Source organism: Syngnathus leptorhynchus, chromosome 15 (assembly GCF_054491065.1).
Source record: "Syngnathus leptorhynchus isolate UIUO chromosome 15, UIUO_Slep, whole genome shotgun sequence".
NCBI lineage: Eukaryota > Metazoa > Chordata > Actinopteri > Syngnathiformes > Syngnathidae > Syngnathus > Syngnathus leptorhynchus.
The window spans coordinates 5963357-5978447 of NC_141209.1; the positions used below are offsets into that span (position 1 = coordinate 5963357).

The 15091-nt window shown below is 42.3% G+C and overlaps 3 protein-coding genes across 4 annotated transcripts; all 3 read right to left on the reverse strand.

The window, feature by feature from the left end:
* Positions 1-13: 13 nt before the first annotated feature.
* Positions 14-5800, reverse strand: mlh3 (mutL homolog 3 (E. coli)). Of its 2 annotated transcripts, XM_085932662.1 has the most exons (12): positions 3410-5800; positions 2789-2890; positions 2624-2703; positions 2449-2553; positions 2202-2271; positions 2061-2129; positions 1881-1989; positions 1447-1606; positions 1319-1342; positions 955-1033; positions 737-888; positions 16-643 (listed from the first exon to the last, which is right to left on the reverse strand). In XM_085932662.1, exons 1-12 carry the CDS (start codon positions 5619-5621, stop codon positions 572-574), a joined length of 3234 nt encoding a protein of 1077 aa, XP_085788788.1. In that variant the 5' UTR covers positions 5622-5800; the 3' UTR covers positions 16-571. The 2 variants fall into 2 exon arrangements, with proteins under 2 accessions (XP_085788787.1, XP_085788788.1); XM_085932661.1 differs by having other exon boundaries at positions 14-643; positions 2061-2271.
* Positions 5801-5923: 123 nt separating this feature from the next.
* Positions 5924-7672, reverse strand: acyp1 (acylphosphatase 1, erythrocyte (common) type). The gene is made up of 3 exons (XM_085932235.1): positions 6852-7672; positions 6611-6692; positions 5924-6265 (listed from the first exon to the last, which is right to left on the reverse strand). Exons 2-3 carry the CDS (start codon positions 6689-6691, stop codon positions 6035-6037), a joined length of 312 nt encoding a protein of 103 aa, XP_085788361.1. The 5' UTR covers position 6692; positions 6852-7672; the 3' UTR covers positions 5924-6034.
* Positions 7673-7827: 155 nt separating this feature from the next.
* nek9 (NIMA related kinase 9) lies at positions 7828-13962 on the reverse strand. The gene is made up of 23 exons (XM_085932234.1): positions 13493-13962; positions 12966-13143; positions 12846-12901; positions 12681-12751; positions 12508-12613; positions 12256-12387; positions 12057-12167; positions 11886-11950; positions 11703-11753; positions 11435-11627; positions 11088-11232; positions 10819-11019; positions 10656-10702; positions 10418-10579; positions 10227-10335; positions 9998-10159; positions 9753-9920; positions 9609-9668; positions 9336-9523; positions 9099-9254; positions 8686-8790; positions 8562-8615; positions 7828-8422 (listed from the first exon to the last, which is right to left on the reverse strand). The coding sequence occupies exons 1-23, from the start codon at positions 13676-13678 to the stop codon at positions 8240-8242; spliced, it is 2889 nt and encodes a 962-aa protein (XP_085788360.1). The 5' UTR covers positions 13679-13962; the 3' UTR covers positions 7828-8239.
* Positions 13963-15091: the final 1129 nt, after the last annotated feature.

A 15091-nucleotide genomic window follows, 5' to 3' on the forward strand; every position in this document is an offset into this window, starting at 1 on the left:
ACGTGCACGAAGGAGTCACGTGAATGGAAGACAGGCGGAGGAGGCGAGCATCCTCCTCCTCCTCCTCCTCCACAAGGACAGACTGCTGAGTTCATTCTCGGTAGACACATTTAATGCTTTTTGGAAACAAAGTGTGTCGTAAAATCAACAAGGTCATAAAATAAACAAGGTCTGCAAGATTACAAGTAAATAATTGGCCAGTTTACCATATAGGCTATTGACTGTGTCTTTATTGTATCATGACCATAAATTGACAATTTCAAATTAAATTGGCCCACCAACATAGACAATATTTGGTACACCATTATATTTTCAGACATTCTAATGAGAACCATTTTAAAATATGGTTATTACAGTGCAGTGTCATATCCAGATTATCTCACTTGGTGACCTTAAGTGCATGCATGCGTTTGAGTGCACATGCTCCTAAGACACTGTAATTTTGAGAAGTCATCTTTCATCCAGGATTCATAAAATTCTTGCTCAACACACACAGAATACAATATATATATATCCACACGCACACACAAATACATTAGAAAGAAAAATATTTCATGAGGTCGCCACAAAATTACCTATTCCCATATAGTACCCATGCTTTGTACATTCTTCTTAACTTTCCAAGGTTGGGTTTCTGAGGTTCCTGTAAGAGGAGGGGGGGGGGGGGGGGGGGCGAGAATGCCTAGTCATCGTTAAATGTGTCTGGCGGGAACGCTTTTTAAGAGCACTTCTGTACCTTCTGGTTGGGCTCCAAATGGAGGACATCGACGAGCGGCGCGATGGATGGGCGGCCGTGGGCGCATTGGAAGGGCAGCTGGCAGGACGACAAGGACGCAACCAAGCTTTGGCACTCGTCTCTATTCAGGCTGTCGTTGAATTTGATGGCGCCTGTTGGAATGCGTAGGGCTTTTCCAGTCTGATGCTCGGAGCCAAATGATGATCATTTAACCTTACCGTGACACGCGAGTGAGGCGAGGACTTTCAGCACTGTAAGCGGTAGGGTTCCTTTCACGTTACCTGTGGAGCGGAGTAACTAACACAAACAATACAATTCAACCTCTTAAAAGTGATAAAAGTCTACACACCCCTGTTTGAATACTGTTTTTTTTTTTAGATTTGGTACTAACGCTGACTGCGATTGGAAAAAGAGCAACATGCCGATAGAGAAAAAGATTTTCTCCTCAAGGTGAAACGCCTTATGAATAGTTTGAGAAACTATTGAGTGACAGCACAAAACTTTCAGACTTCTCCCAAAAAACAAAGAGCTTCATTTAGAGTAATCAGTTCAACCTTCAAAGTGTGGATGCTTCAATCTTACCTCCATCTGCTCTTGAAGGTAATCCTAAAAACACACACACACACAAAAACCCTGGTGAGTCATTCATCTGAATGATTTTTTTTTCTCTCTAACACTCGGGTGTTTTAAAAAAAACACAAATGCCATACCTCAACAACACGCTTGATAACAGACGGTCTCTTCCGCCGAAGCTCATTATTTTCTTTTTCCGCGAAACAAACGGGCACCTTGCCTACGAGAACCTGGTCATCATGCCCGAGTGTGAATGTCACTTCCAGGCCCAAGCTCCGCAAATGAACCTGACAAGACCTGGTTGAGAAAACAAAACGTTGCCTGTTACATTGACCCAGTTGGAGTTGGAAATGAAGGAGCCGCCTGAATTCACACCCAAAAAAAAATGTAATTTCAGGAGAAGCACTTCATTTGTAATATGTTTTCTAAATAGCTAAGAGAGAAATGTTCTTTTTTAGTTTAAGTTGAGGTCCCCTTTAAGGCCATACTGCCCAGCCCTATGAGGTAGACATGTGCAGGTGTACCTAATAAAGTGCCCCTTTATTGTGTGACACCTTGTAGAACTATTCACCTGAGCAGCCTTTGTTCCTCTTCTGTGACACGGATGTTCAGAGGCGGTAAAATAGTGGATGAACACAGCCGTCTCTCGCCGGGTGCGTTTGGGTCGTCTTCAAAGGAATCTGAAATGGCAACGCTGGAGTATCGCTTACCTGCTGTATATTGAGCGTAGCATGTTGGTCTTGTTCTGTACCTGCTATTAAGTTTTCAAGACGCACTCTCTCGTGCGCAGCGTGCTGGTCCAAAAGTACTAAAAGATTCCCTGAGAGTTTCAACCCAATGAATATGAGAGGAGGAACAATAACAACAAAGAAGCTAAAATGATCCTCCATACCTTTGCTTTGCGTATCATCACTTGTATTGATAAGGCACGCGAGAAACTTGTTATCGACTTGATTGAGCACCTGCAAATATAAATTAAATTGCTCGCTGGATTATTTAGGGGATGTTACTAAAACCCTCTTTTTTTTTTTTATTAACTTGTAATTTTAATTTATGTATTTTGGTCAAAGAACAACAAAGACACCTGAGAACTTTTTTTAAATTGTGGATAAAGTATTTACTTGAAAGATAGTACCTACCTTCATAGAATGTATCATTTCTTTGGAGAAGCGGTACGGAAACAGGATGTTGTGGATCTTTACGGCAAGCCCACTAGCTTGTCCGCTTGAGATATCCACTCCGACCTTTTATCACAACACTAGTAGTATTAAAAATAAAAAGATCCGACGCAATTAGAAATAGAAACCGGCTTACCTCCGGAGGACGCACAAACACGGGGTTGTTCCACTTTGAGTACAAAGACGAAAGCGAGTTGGAGGTCTTGACATTGTCACCTGACAAAAAAACAAACAAACAACAAAGGCACACTTATGTAGCACAATACATCAGCAGTCTTCCTTTGACTCAGTGGTTCGGTACCTGCGTCATCTGTCCCCGCGCTGAGTACTCTTTCACCTCTGGCTTTAGGCAAGAAGGGAAGCACTAGCTCTGCTTGGAACGGGTAACACCTGTATTCCGTCCCTACAGTACCATAAAGTAAATACAACAACTCCCAGCTACAAATAAAGGTGATTTGAATTTTTTTTACTTACCGTATTTTCCGGACTATAAGGCGCACCTTCAATGAATGGCCCATTTTAAAACTTTGTCCTTATAAAAGGCGCACCGGACTATAAGGCGCACCATTAATGCATCATGTCAGATTTTTAAATCAATGCTTCAGGCCAGTTTAAATTTAGGAATTTGGTCCATATATAAGGCGCACCGGACTATAAGGCGCTCTGTCGGCTTTTGAGAAAATTTTACGTTTTGGGCTGCGCCTTATAGTCCGGGAAGTACGGTAACCTGTCAAAAACTGACTTGTATAGGTCATAGGTCACATTAATGGTGGATTTTTTTTTTCTTTACATAAAAAAACATCTATTATAGGAACAAGGATGTCTAGACTTTTTCTATCCTTCATATCTATCTGTCAGATTTTTCTGTCAAACAAGGATGATCGCATGAATACTTTGTACTGGAGCTCCATTAGTGACTCACCCGTTTCAGAGACGACACTAACAGCCATGTTGGTGATATCGGATGTGCAGCGGGCTAGCGTTTCTTCCATTGGCGGTTCCTCGTATTTGCTGAGCCCAGTCACTTTGTTGATGTACACCATTTTTCCCATTTCGCTATCAAAGTGACCGAGCCAGTCGGTGGATGTTGCCGTCGGGGCTTCATTACTGGGTTGGGCGGTGGTGTCCGTCTCAAGGGCACTGGTGAGGCCGGAATTATCTGGAGAAGCACAACTAGGTACTGCTGTGTCTTTTTTTTCATTTTCTTTCAGGTGGTTAAGTTTACCCGCTAAAGATAGTTTTTCTGAAGTGCCTTTTTGCTTGGTGTACACTAACTGAGACTGAGGAGCTGAGCTTTGGAGGCCATCATGTCTGCCCACTTTGGTTTCTTTCACATCATTCTTCAATTGTTGGTTCCGGGAAAGAAAACTATTCTGGGCATCTTCTCCAAACTTTGGCTGATTTATTTGAGCATTAACCTGACTCTCCAGCAAGGTGACGTTTTTTTTCACAGATTTTCCATAAATTCTTCTGAACTCGTCAAGCGATCCAGACTCCTTAGCCACCACTTTGGGAACTTTTGAGGGGACAGCATCAGAAAAGCTGCCGGGAGCTCTCAGTGAAGATGCATCATGGAGTGTGTCAAGGGAGATTTTGTGTTTTGAAGGATGGTGATGAAATTGCGTACTACTGTTTTGGGGAGCCTCCTGCAGACATTTGTGAACGAATGGAGATAACACACGAATCTTTCTGTTTGGCTTTTCTTCTCCCCTTTCATCCTGTGGAAAAAGAGTTGTTTGACTGTGTGACAAATTAACGGCTATATTTGTTTGAGATAACCTTATCTCCTTTTCAATGTCCAGAGATTTACTAAACGTGGACTCCGCTTCCTTGGCAACATCAATAACAGGGTCGTTTGTAGTCTGATCAAAATGTCCTTCATTTTCAATTTCGAGCACATTGGATGCAATGTGAGTCTCGTGCTTGCGATGGACGGATCGCGACGCCAGTGTCGGCGTCGATGGACAAATGGAGGCGAGATTAACATAGTGGTCAACGCGGGTGTCGTCTTGCGCCACGTTATCCACTTTAAACAACCTTGGCGATGCATTGTGCAAGTCATCTTGGAAGACAACCAAGTTCTCCCTGCAGAGGAAAGCTTTTACGGCCTCTTCGATGCATAGCAAAACACCATCCCAGTCTTTGAACTCAATTAGGGTTTTGGCGGGCTCGAGACTAATATCATACTCCGAATAGGAACATTTAATATTTATTACATATATTCCGTGGAGGTCTTGGCAGCGTTTCTGCTTGGGGCTCCTGACGGCAGACTGTTTTTCTGGGCTGCCATTCCTCTGAGTTGGACTGCTAAGTCTACGTAGAAGCGAGTTCAGCAACGTGTGTATGCGTGTCTTTAGAAGCAGTCTGCCATTTACATACAAGAACTGCAAGCTAGCATTATAGTGGCCCTCTTTGCCAAGGTAACCCGTCACCTCAAACTGGGCACGCGTGCGATGGATCTCTCCCAGTTTCTGAGCTCGAGCCAGGCTGTGGATCTGGATAAACCTGTGGTAGGTGTCTCTGGCTTTGGGCAGCTGCACTATCATGGTGCCCGTGCTGTCATTCCGCAAGGTGAAAGACACAGACGGATGCATCAGAGACATGGCCTCCACCCGGTGTTTGACCTTCTCACCCTCCAGGACGAGGTCCATCCTTTTCCTACGCACGGGCGTGTTATGGAACAAGTTGCAAATGATAACTGTGGTTCCGGCAGTTGGTCGAGTAATGTCTTTTTCAAACACATCCATCGCTTTGCCATTCTTGAACATCTTAACAAGTGTCCTGCATGTGTTTTTAGTCCGGGATGAGATTTCGACAAGCGTAGCCATGGCAACTACACTTGCGATGGCCTCACCCCTGAAGCCATAGTACCTGAGATCATCCAGGTCACCAAGTGAGTGACATTTGCTTGTGTAATATCGGTTCCCTACACATGCCATGTCCTCTGCGCTCATCCCGGCGCCGTTGTCGATAACCTGCACCTTGAACGCCTCCAGGTCCATCCGGACACCCACACACGTCGCCCCGGCGTCGAGGCTGTTGAGGACGAGCTCCTCGACGCATTGCTGAAGAGAAGGGACGGCGACACCGGAGCGAAGTTTCACCCGAACGTCTTCCGACAGACATTTAATCATACCGGTTGCACATTTGTACTTGTTTTCAAACGTGACATTTCGCCGTCGCCATTTAGCTTCCTCTATTCCATTTAGAATCCTTTAGTCATGACCGTGGCGTATTCTCGCTGTTATCAAAAATTGGTCAATAAAAATGAAAGAAAAACAAAATATAAACAACTCACAGAAAACGAAACAATGTCGACACCGGAAGCTAAAGATTAACTGACTGCCATTCCCTGTCCTAGCGCGCCACCTACTGCACAGGATGAATAGTTTATTTCAATTGAGAATTTAAAAAACAAACTGTATTTTTTGTTTTATTGATGATAGCTTTTCCAGATACTGTGGATGTAAGGAATATTCACCTTTTCAATACATGATACATAATGAATTTCAACAAAGGTCAGACAAAATAAACAACTGCTTGTAGACTAATAATATGCATGTAATTTTACAATGTCAAAAGATGAATGTTCAAGACTGACTACTGTTTTCTCATTCTTGAACTCTGCCTTGGTAATTTGTGATTTGGGACTCCCAGTGGATTTGAGCCATTCTTTCATTTCGATCACCTTTTTGCGTGGGCCCTGGATCTGCCCTTGCACAGTTCCCGCACTTGTATTCTGGACCCAACCTACAAGGCCGAGCTTCTTGGCCTGGGTCTGCAAAGTCCAACAGATAAACAGATCATTTGACAGTCAAATAACATGACCACCAATTTTACTGCACGCAAAATATTACTTATGAAATGTAATAATACAATTCTCTTGATGAATGTGCATGTACATAAACAAATGACATCAAATGACTTCAAACATCTTTATTCTTTAAACGTATTTGACATTTTTACATCCACTTTAAATCGTAATTACAGTAGATATTGTTGATTATATTTTCTTCGAGGTCAGATATTTATATATTTATGTATGTGCATATGTACAAATGCGTGGGCGGGAGACTGTGAATCTGTCTACAAAATACAAGTGCAAAAGGCACTAAAAAGGTACCTGTGTATATTTCCGAAAAAACACCCCTTGCACTTTTCCAAACACTTCATAATCCACAGAAATCAATTCTCTGTCTGTCATGCTGCATATAGAAAAATACGACATTGATATTTTATCCATAATACATAGGTTGCAGTGTAGCGACATGCTAGCATGCACTATCGTCTAAAATCTGAACAAATATCTTTATATGGATAAATATGCAGAATCCGGGTTGCTTTGTTGCTATTCAAATATTCACCTGAAAGTTATTCGAATGGACTGGACGTTAAAAACAATTGATGTTGGAAATTGCGGTGAAATCTACTTCCGGAAATGACGAATATGACGTCAATCAAAAGCGACGGTTTCCTAGCAACAAATGTGAACACAAACACGTCGTCGAGACTGAACCGCATTATTTGGTCCAAAACGACATTTTAATCTTTAGTCTGTGGAACCACACGCAAGGCCGATGTTTGGTTTAATTGTATTTATGTATTTTACACAGTACATATACTTGAAGACATATGTATACTTTCCGGGACATTTTAAAGCTGTCAAAAAATATGCCGTATAACACAAAGAGGTCATTTATACAGGTTTTGGTTTCAAAAGCTTAAGACACTGCATTATGCTAAAACAACACATCTTACAGTGGACAGTTTATTGACCAATTGTATATTAAATATATATCTTGTGAGTTTATACAAAACAACTGACTAAAGATTGCTGACTATTTCAGGTTGCAAATATCAAAACAAAAATCTTCCCCTTCTAATAAAACGATTCAAGTGTTTGAGTCATAAAAGTGGCAGACTTTAGCCAGAGCCACACAAAGGGCTAAGAGAAACTGTCTACAGCTACCTTGTCAGTAGTTTCACCAGATATATAAAAAGAATACATGCACATTTTATAAAACATATATTTGCATAAGAACTGGGGCTTCAAATATTGCATATTAGTGAGAATAAGGCAATTAAATTGTTTTTGTTTTTTTAAAACATTCTGATAAATGAACAGAGATGACAGTGACACACAACTTTGGTAATTTTGATAGAATTTTGATTTTCACTGTTGGCATTTTTGCTATTGACAAGCAAACAAGTGCACTCAAGAGTGAGCGCAGTTCTCTGCCAAGGTCCTGTTTCAGGTTCTGCTCTACAAAGTTTTTTTTCCTGTCTAATCGTAAACGAACCCACTTAACCGATCTGGTTCAAGGCCTCACATTTGTGCTAAAAAGTTTTTTGTTTTTTTTTTCTGCTAAATGCTAGCCGCCAACATGCAAGCACTAAAACCTCAAGGTGACATCACTTTAAGTAAACAACGGTCGCCAGTAAAACGAAGACTTGAGATTCACATTGTGGATGGAATAACACTAAGATTGTCTGACGTCTCATGTTGAACCCGGCCAACATGTCAGTCTGGAGGAAGCCTGTGTGCAACATTTGCACGAGAACAATTGTGCATATGCAATAAAATAACAACACGGTGCTTTGTTAAATACCGTATGTAACGACACGAGAGGCTTGTTAAGGTATGTGAGGCAGTTGTTTTCCATTCTCACATTCACCGACCGGCCTGATGAATTCCGAAAAACGCAGAGTTTAGTCACATCCCCCATTGAGAAGGGCATTAGCAAGCTGGACCTCATAAGCTGGACCCTGCAGGTCTGCCCCCATGCGGTGTGAACCCAGATGCTCGAGCTGCTCCCCCGTCGTCAGGTACGTGACCGTCGCAATGGTTGCCGTTATTGTCACACCTAGTTTCCAGCAGCGATAGCCGGTTGAAAGCTGCCAACAATCTCTCGTTGTCCTTTTGCTGGTCACTGACCTACAACAGTGATGGGAATAACACGTCAACCTTATGAATTCTATAGAGGTCACATCAGATACTGCCTGACTTTGAGACATTTTAGGATTGGCCTTTTATTGCAGAAAGCCAAAGGCTATGTTGCAACTTTTAGTCTTACCTGCTTCTCCAGCATCTGGATCCTCTTCTCTTGCTGAGTGAGCATCTCTCGCAACTGTGGAAGAAATTTGTTGCGTTAACAAGGCGACTTTGTTGACACACTGTGTCGCGAGCTGGTGCGTTACCTCTGCCACCTCGCTACTTGCTCTGCAGCAGGCCATCGAATCCCCTTGGCTGAAGACGACGGCCTCTTTGAGGCTGTAAAGTTTGTCATCGCTTGTTCGCGTGCTCTGTGGAAAGAGGTTACCTTGACATTATGACGCCTCAAAAGGGGCACACAAATTGAATTTTGCACTTTGAGCAGAATAAAGCGACCATTTTTTTTTTTTTTTTTCAATAAGGGGAGCGTCAACAATGGCACTGAAGGATTTTTCTTCTGGCAAAAGAGGCTGACTGTCAGGGCAGCATGAGAATTTTTGGAAACAGTATTTGAAGATATATATTTTTTTTATGTCTGGCCATCTTCAGACTTTCCTTTAAGTTGGAGATAATGATGAAGAGTCAAAGAGAGAGTAAAGAACATGTTCATTAGCATTACCGATAGGTCATGCTCACTGCTGACAACTGCCGCGACAGCCTTCAGGTCCTTCAGCTCATTATACGGCAGAGTGGTACTCTCTGAGAAAGATGGCAGCTCGTCTGGAGGAATATCTGACTCATCAGGTATTGGGATAAACTCAGCATCCTCAAGCTCCTGTAGGAGGCATAATCAGCAATAGATGCTTCATATTCCACAAGCATGTATGCAGTCTGTGAATTAGGATTGTAAACTAACCATTCTCAGCCAGAGAGGACACGAACTGTCTCCAGTTTGATTTGCCATCGACATCATTGGCGTTTCTAAATTGCAAGCATCAACATCAACCTCCACTGTACCCCCGAGGCCCCTGTCCTGACACTCCGTTTCGGAACCAGGCTCCATTTCCAGATCCACGGTGGCTATGGAACCATCCTGTCCAATTCCTACAAATGACACACAAGCAAACAGTGTTTACCGTATAAGCTTCCACACAACGTTAAAGCGAGAACTAAAAAAATATATATTTACCACTACCAACGGACAATCCACTACTGTTCGAGCGAATGGTCTTGGAGTTGAGCACTTTTTCTGCAAAGAGGCAACAAGGAACCATCAGACAGGAAGCGAGCAAAGCGATGAACACCACCAAGGCGCTGATCTGAAATGTCGAACCCATGATGATGATGGTATGCCAGTTACGACAAGAAAGGTCTGGCACGTGGTGAAGGGATCCAAAGATGGGCCTCGGCATGGCGGGACAAACCTCTGAACCGAATCCCTTGTCAGCAGGCATTCCGAGTCGGCCGTTTCCTGCATTTCCCCATGCGAAGATCTGATTGTCTACAAAAACAAAAAAAAGAGATGGCAACTGTTCACACACTTCATGTCGGTAGTATTGTACAAATATGTTCTCTTACCCTCCGTCGCTGCGATTGTGAAGCCATCCCCACAAGAAACTAATTTGACGATCTTTCCCCCAAATGGTCCAACCAGGACTTGCACACCTTGGTGTTTCTTGAAATCTTTGACACCTAGCTGGCCGTACTTGTTACACCCAAATGTGAGGAGTCGACCACGTTCTGTGAAAGCCATTTTAAGGATGAGGATTCCACACCGATACAAATTTCTATTCTTTTGTCACAGTACCGTCAATGGCGGCTGTATGGTTCCTCCCTGGAGCTATAGTATGGATAGCGAAGCGTGACAGCTGCTTTGCCAAAGTCAGTGTTGTGGTATACGGGATTCCAATGTAACCCTGAGGCGAGAGTGAAACAAATACTAAGTGCTCTGAACAGATCTAAATAATCAACACAATGGCTTGAATTGCACGCCAGTACCTCTCCAGGGTGGTGTTTGAGACCGGAGAATTCCTGGTTCAGACCTAGCTTGTTGAATTCATTGTTCCCACAAGCTAGAACTTTGCCAGTGTCTGTCAAGAAGAAGGTTCCGTCACTGCTACATGACACAGATGAGATAGTGGCGCCTTTGGGGAGCTCCACCTGAGGAAAACAGATTAAATGTCAACGCATGCCAAAACAACAATTACAGTCAGGGACCCGCTCGAGTCAGTCTTACTTGCATCGGAGAAGAAAAATCATCCTCACATTCCAAACCTAGTCGCCCTATAAATAAGAGAAAGTGTTGTATATCAAAGAGGCTTCTGTCGCCATCTACTGGTTAAAATAATAATTACAAAAACACATTTTGGTGGAAAAGTCACAGCATCACTGTTCCATACCATACTCTCCACAACCCCAGGAGAAGATGTCTCCACTGTGGGTGAGCACTACCACATGGTTGTCTCCACAAGAAACCTGACGGACCGGCCGCTCCTCAAAAAACTCCAGAAGCACCGGCTCCAGGATCTGCACGCCCATGACACCCTCCACCCCGATGCAGCCGTAATAATCTGAGCCAAATGTGTACATTTGGTCCTCATCTGCAGAAGAGAGCCGGTTAGTAAGCGAGTTTGTTCATTTCTAATGCCGCTAGCTGATGTGTGCTCACCAGTGATGCAGACAGTGAAGTCAGTACCGCACGCCACCTGTCGGATGGCCTTTCCCTGGAGCTTCTCAACCCTTTTGGGTTGTCGATAGGAAGCTTGATCTCCATGCCCCAGTTGGCCCACCATCTTGGTGCCGCCTTGAACATTCTGAGGAGCACAGGATTTTAAGGACTGCACTTGAATGAGTGCATCTTTTTTTTGTTTTTTTATACAGTACACAATTTCTGTTAGCCCCCTCATTGGCATTTTGCATTATGTTAGCATTAAGCTAGCAAATGTTCATCGGATGATACGTGTATAGTTTTTTTATTTATTTATTTTTATACAGGGGTTGACTGTTCAAACTTACCGCCCAAGTGTAGAGTTCTTTTTCCACTGTCACCACTGCAAAGTGACTCTCTCCAGCACACACATGTTGGGCACCGCTACCCCCTTTAAAGGTGTCCAGTTTCTGGGGCGTGAACTTGCCTCCGCCCCAGAAATACACCTCCCTTGAGCGTGTGGTCACCACGGCAACAGGGGTCTCGGTGGCTGTACTCAGCCTATAGACGGAGAACAATCAATCAGAAACCGCTAGGATGATAGTTAGATGATGACAGAAGAAAAGATGAGCTTACTTTGGTTTCTTCATTGCAGAATTCAGCAGGGCGACTCGCTCTGCAAGCTCCCTGCCAGAGAGAAAAGTTGTCAGATGTTTGTTGCGGATCTAGAGTGCGTTAAACTATGGGCAAACTATGCCAAAAAAGTTTAGAAAGAGGGCAAATAGGTCTTCAAAGTTTTTTTATATGACTCTCACTTACTGTCGGCAACAGGAGAGGACTGGCTGGTCTAGAATCTGCTCAGCTGTTGGTCTCTTTGCAGGATCCTGTCACGGAAATAAAAATCATAAAAAAATAATTGTAGCATCCAAGAAAGTGAGGCAGACTTTTTTTTTGTCCTGCTAATTGACCATTTGAAGCAAACCCACTCACTTGATTAAGACACTCGTAAACTAGCTTGATCAATTCAGCTCCATAAACATCCTGGTTCACATCCATAGTCCAGTTTCCCTGAACTATTTTTACACACAGGTTCAGAGCATTCTGCAAAGACACAAATTGCATCGCCATTCTGTCAAAGACTAGACATTGGTCGAAAGTGTTTCAATAAGTACATGCACGCGAGTCTTACCGTAGCATCAAATGTTCTTGTAAGAGTTAAGACTTCAAAAAGCACACAGCCCATGGCCCAGATATCAGATTTGAAGTTGTACTTTGCTCCCTGGCACAATTCTGGCGACATATAATATGGAGTTCCCACGCACTGCACATACATAAAAGTACATTCGAATTACACGCAAGGAACCCCAACCGTATCTTTTTCGTTAAACCCGTGGATTGTTAATGTCCAAAGAATTATAACTCTAGCGTGATACAAACGTACCGTTTCTGCCATCGAAAACTCTGAACCGAGTTTCTTGGCAAGACCGTAATCACCAAGCTTGATCAGGTCAGTCTTGGTCAGGAAAATGTTGAGGGTTTTGATATCCCTGCAGGGAAAACAATGGTGATGATGGATCTTAAACAATTCGTCATGGTTTTATATCAGTATCTTACCTGTGTAAAATGCCAGCTTTGTGAATGTGGGCCACGGCCGAAGCAATCTGGTACAGGTACCAAATAACCACCTGCAGAAAATATAATGGTAGAGATGAAATGTGTGTGATGTATTATTTGTATTTGTGTGTGTAGAGGGGGGTGGTGTATCTGATCTGCTCTTACCTCCTCATTAATAAGTTTTCCCTTCTGTTGGACGATTTTGTCATAAAGATTTCCACCTGCGGCGACAATATTATTTAGCCTTCGGTCACATTTGGTGTCAATAAAATTAGCATCTCTTACCATTGCAATATTCAAGCTCAATGAGCAGAGTGTTTTTGTCTATGAAGTGATTGAAGTAAGCAATGATGTTGTTGTGCTCCAAGATGGATAGTATTTCGATTTCATTCATAACATCCCTGCGCTCACGTTCAGAGAGCGAGTTCAGGTCCACCTCCTTCCATACAACCAGGGAGTTGTCCTGAGGAACAAAGAGGGAGTTAGCTGCAAATAATGCTTATCTCCATGAGCAATTTTGTTTAATCATATGAGTCACCTATTTAGTTCTTTGTTTGTTTTATCATGTTTTTGCTGTACCCTTTGATGGCTCTCTTCTATTAGGGCTAGACGATGAAAAAAAAAATCTAATTGTGTAGAATTGAAGATTTATTTCTATCTATTTGATTAGAATAATTTAAAGTTACATTCTGAGACTGATCGATGTTTCCTCCTAATTCCATGGAGTCTGGAGGGTGTTATTGTTGCCTAGCAACGTGATAACTATCTGTCTTTTCTCCAGACAACAGTGAAAGTAGAGAGGATGAGCTCACCTCGGTTCTTCTGTATAGCGTCGCTTCACCGAACGCCCCCCTCCCGAGAATCCGGATGGGAATGTAATGCAACTTCTCCTCTTCGCCATTAAACGTGGCTGACGTTGACCGCTCGCTCAGCACAGACCCGCTGGCCAAATCGGAATTGAGCGAGTCGAAATGTCGTTCATACTCGGCCAGTGACATTTCTATGTTAGCCACCAGCTGCACTGATGGGAAAGAATACAAACAGGCCTGACTCGAAAACTATTTCGGCAGACTCCTTTTCTTAAAGCGTCACCAGTCAGACATGTCTTGCGCACCGATAATGAAAAGAAACTATTAAATGTCTAGCGACTACAATCGGGGAGCTAATATACCTGCAAAATGAACAATATTGGAGGGGAAATCAACCGAGTAGGCAAAAAATGCGTGTAAGTTCTATAAGAGTCAAGCGTCACAAATAAAACAACGATTTCGTCCAACTTCATTTTGACTTTCAAAATAAAAGTCGTCCGTTTAACTTGGCTGTTCTTTATTTTACGACGAAAATAAGAGAAAGGTATTTCCTGTGAATCCGGTAGCGCAGTTTGTTTAGCGTGGCGCGTGCCAGACTGACAGCGCCACCAATTTTAAATTGTGGTAATGTATTTTTTGAAAGAAGAGGAATGTGTATAGAGCTCAATCTTGCTGTTTGAAAGAGAAAAAAAAAAAACTTGGGTAAAAAAAACATTTATTCAACTCTTCTACTTTGGTACCAATAAAAAAAGAACAGATTCTGAAATGTATTTTGCCACAAATATTTTTTGGAGAAGACTGCAGACTTTGAATATTCCATCCATCCATCCATCCATCCATCCATCCATCCATCCATCCATCCATCCATCCATCCATCCATCCATCCATCCATCCATCCATCCATCCATCCATCCATCCATCCATCCATCATTTTTTTTTTAAATAAAGCCATGGATGGGGAATATTTTCCAAATTTGTTGTCATCATCAATAATGTTCCCTGATTTATGTTTACTTTTTAAAAATGTTTTGTCATCATTAGTATTGAGTCTATTTGAACAAAGGAAGGAGGAGAAAGTTTTCACATGAAAAACAAAAGTGAAAAATCAGACTGATAATAAAGTGCTTAAAAAGAGGAGGTACGTGGAAAATTATTATTATTAATGGAACACAAATTATTGTCGGAACAAATGCCGAAACAGCTTTCCATAAAGCGGAGGCAAAATACAATCAAGAGTGTTTACAACTGGAGCTGATAACTCAATCATCCTTTTTAGCCCCGATGGATTTAAAAAAATATATATTTTAGGGAAGCTAAAACATCATGCAAATGTTGCAGTTACACCTCACAGTTGCACTTCTTCTTTTTCCTGACGTTTTCATTTTAATAAACTGATGTTATGCAAGACATCCAAGTCTAGCCTGCTATATTTGCTGATGTACCATATTAATCTGAATTACACAACAATACCAAAAATACTAAACATTTTAGTAATTGGTAAACTGTTTGCAGATTGAGTTAATTTCACCGTACAGAAAGCTGATCATGTTTTCTACTGTTGCTTTAATTGAACCTGTGACTCCACAGAAACACACACACACA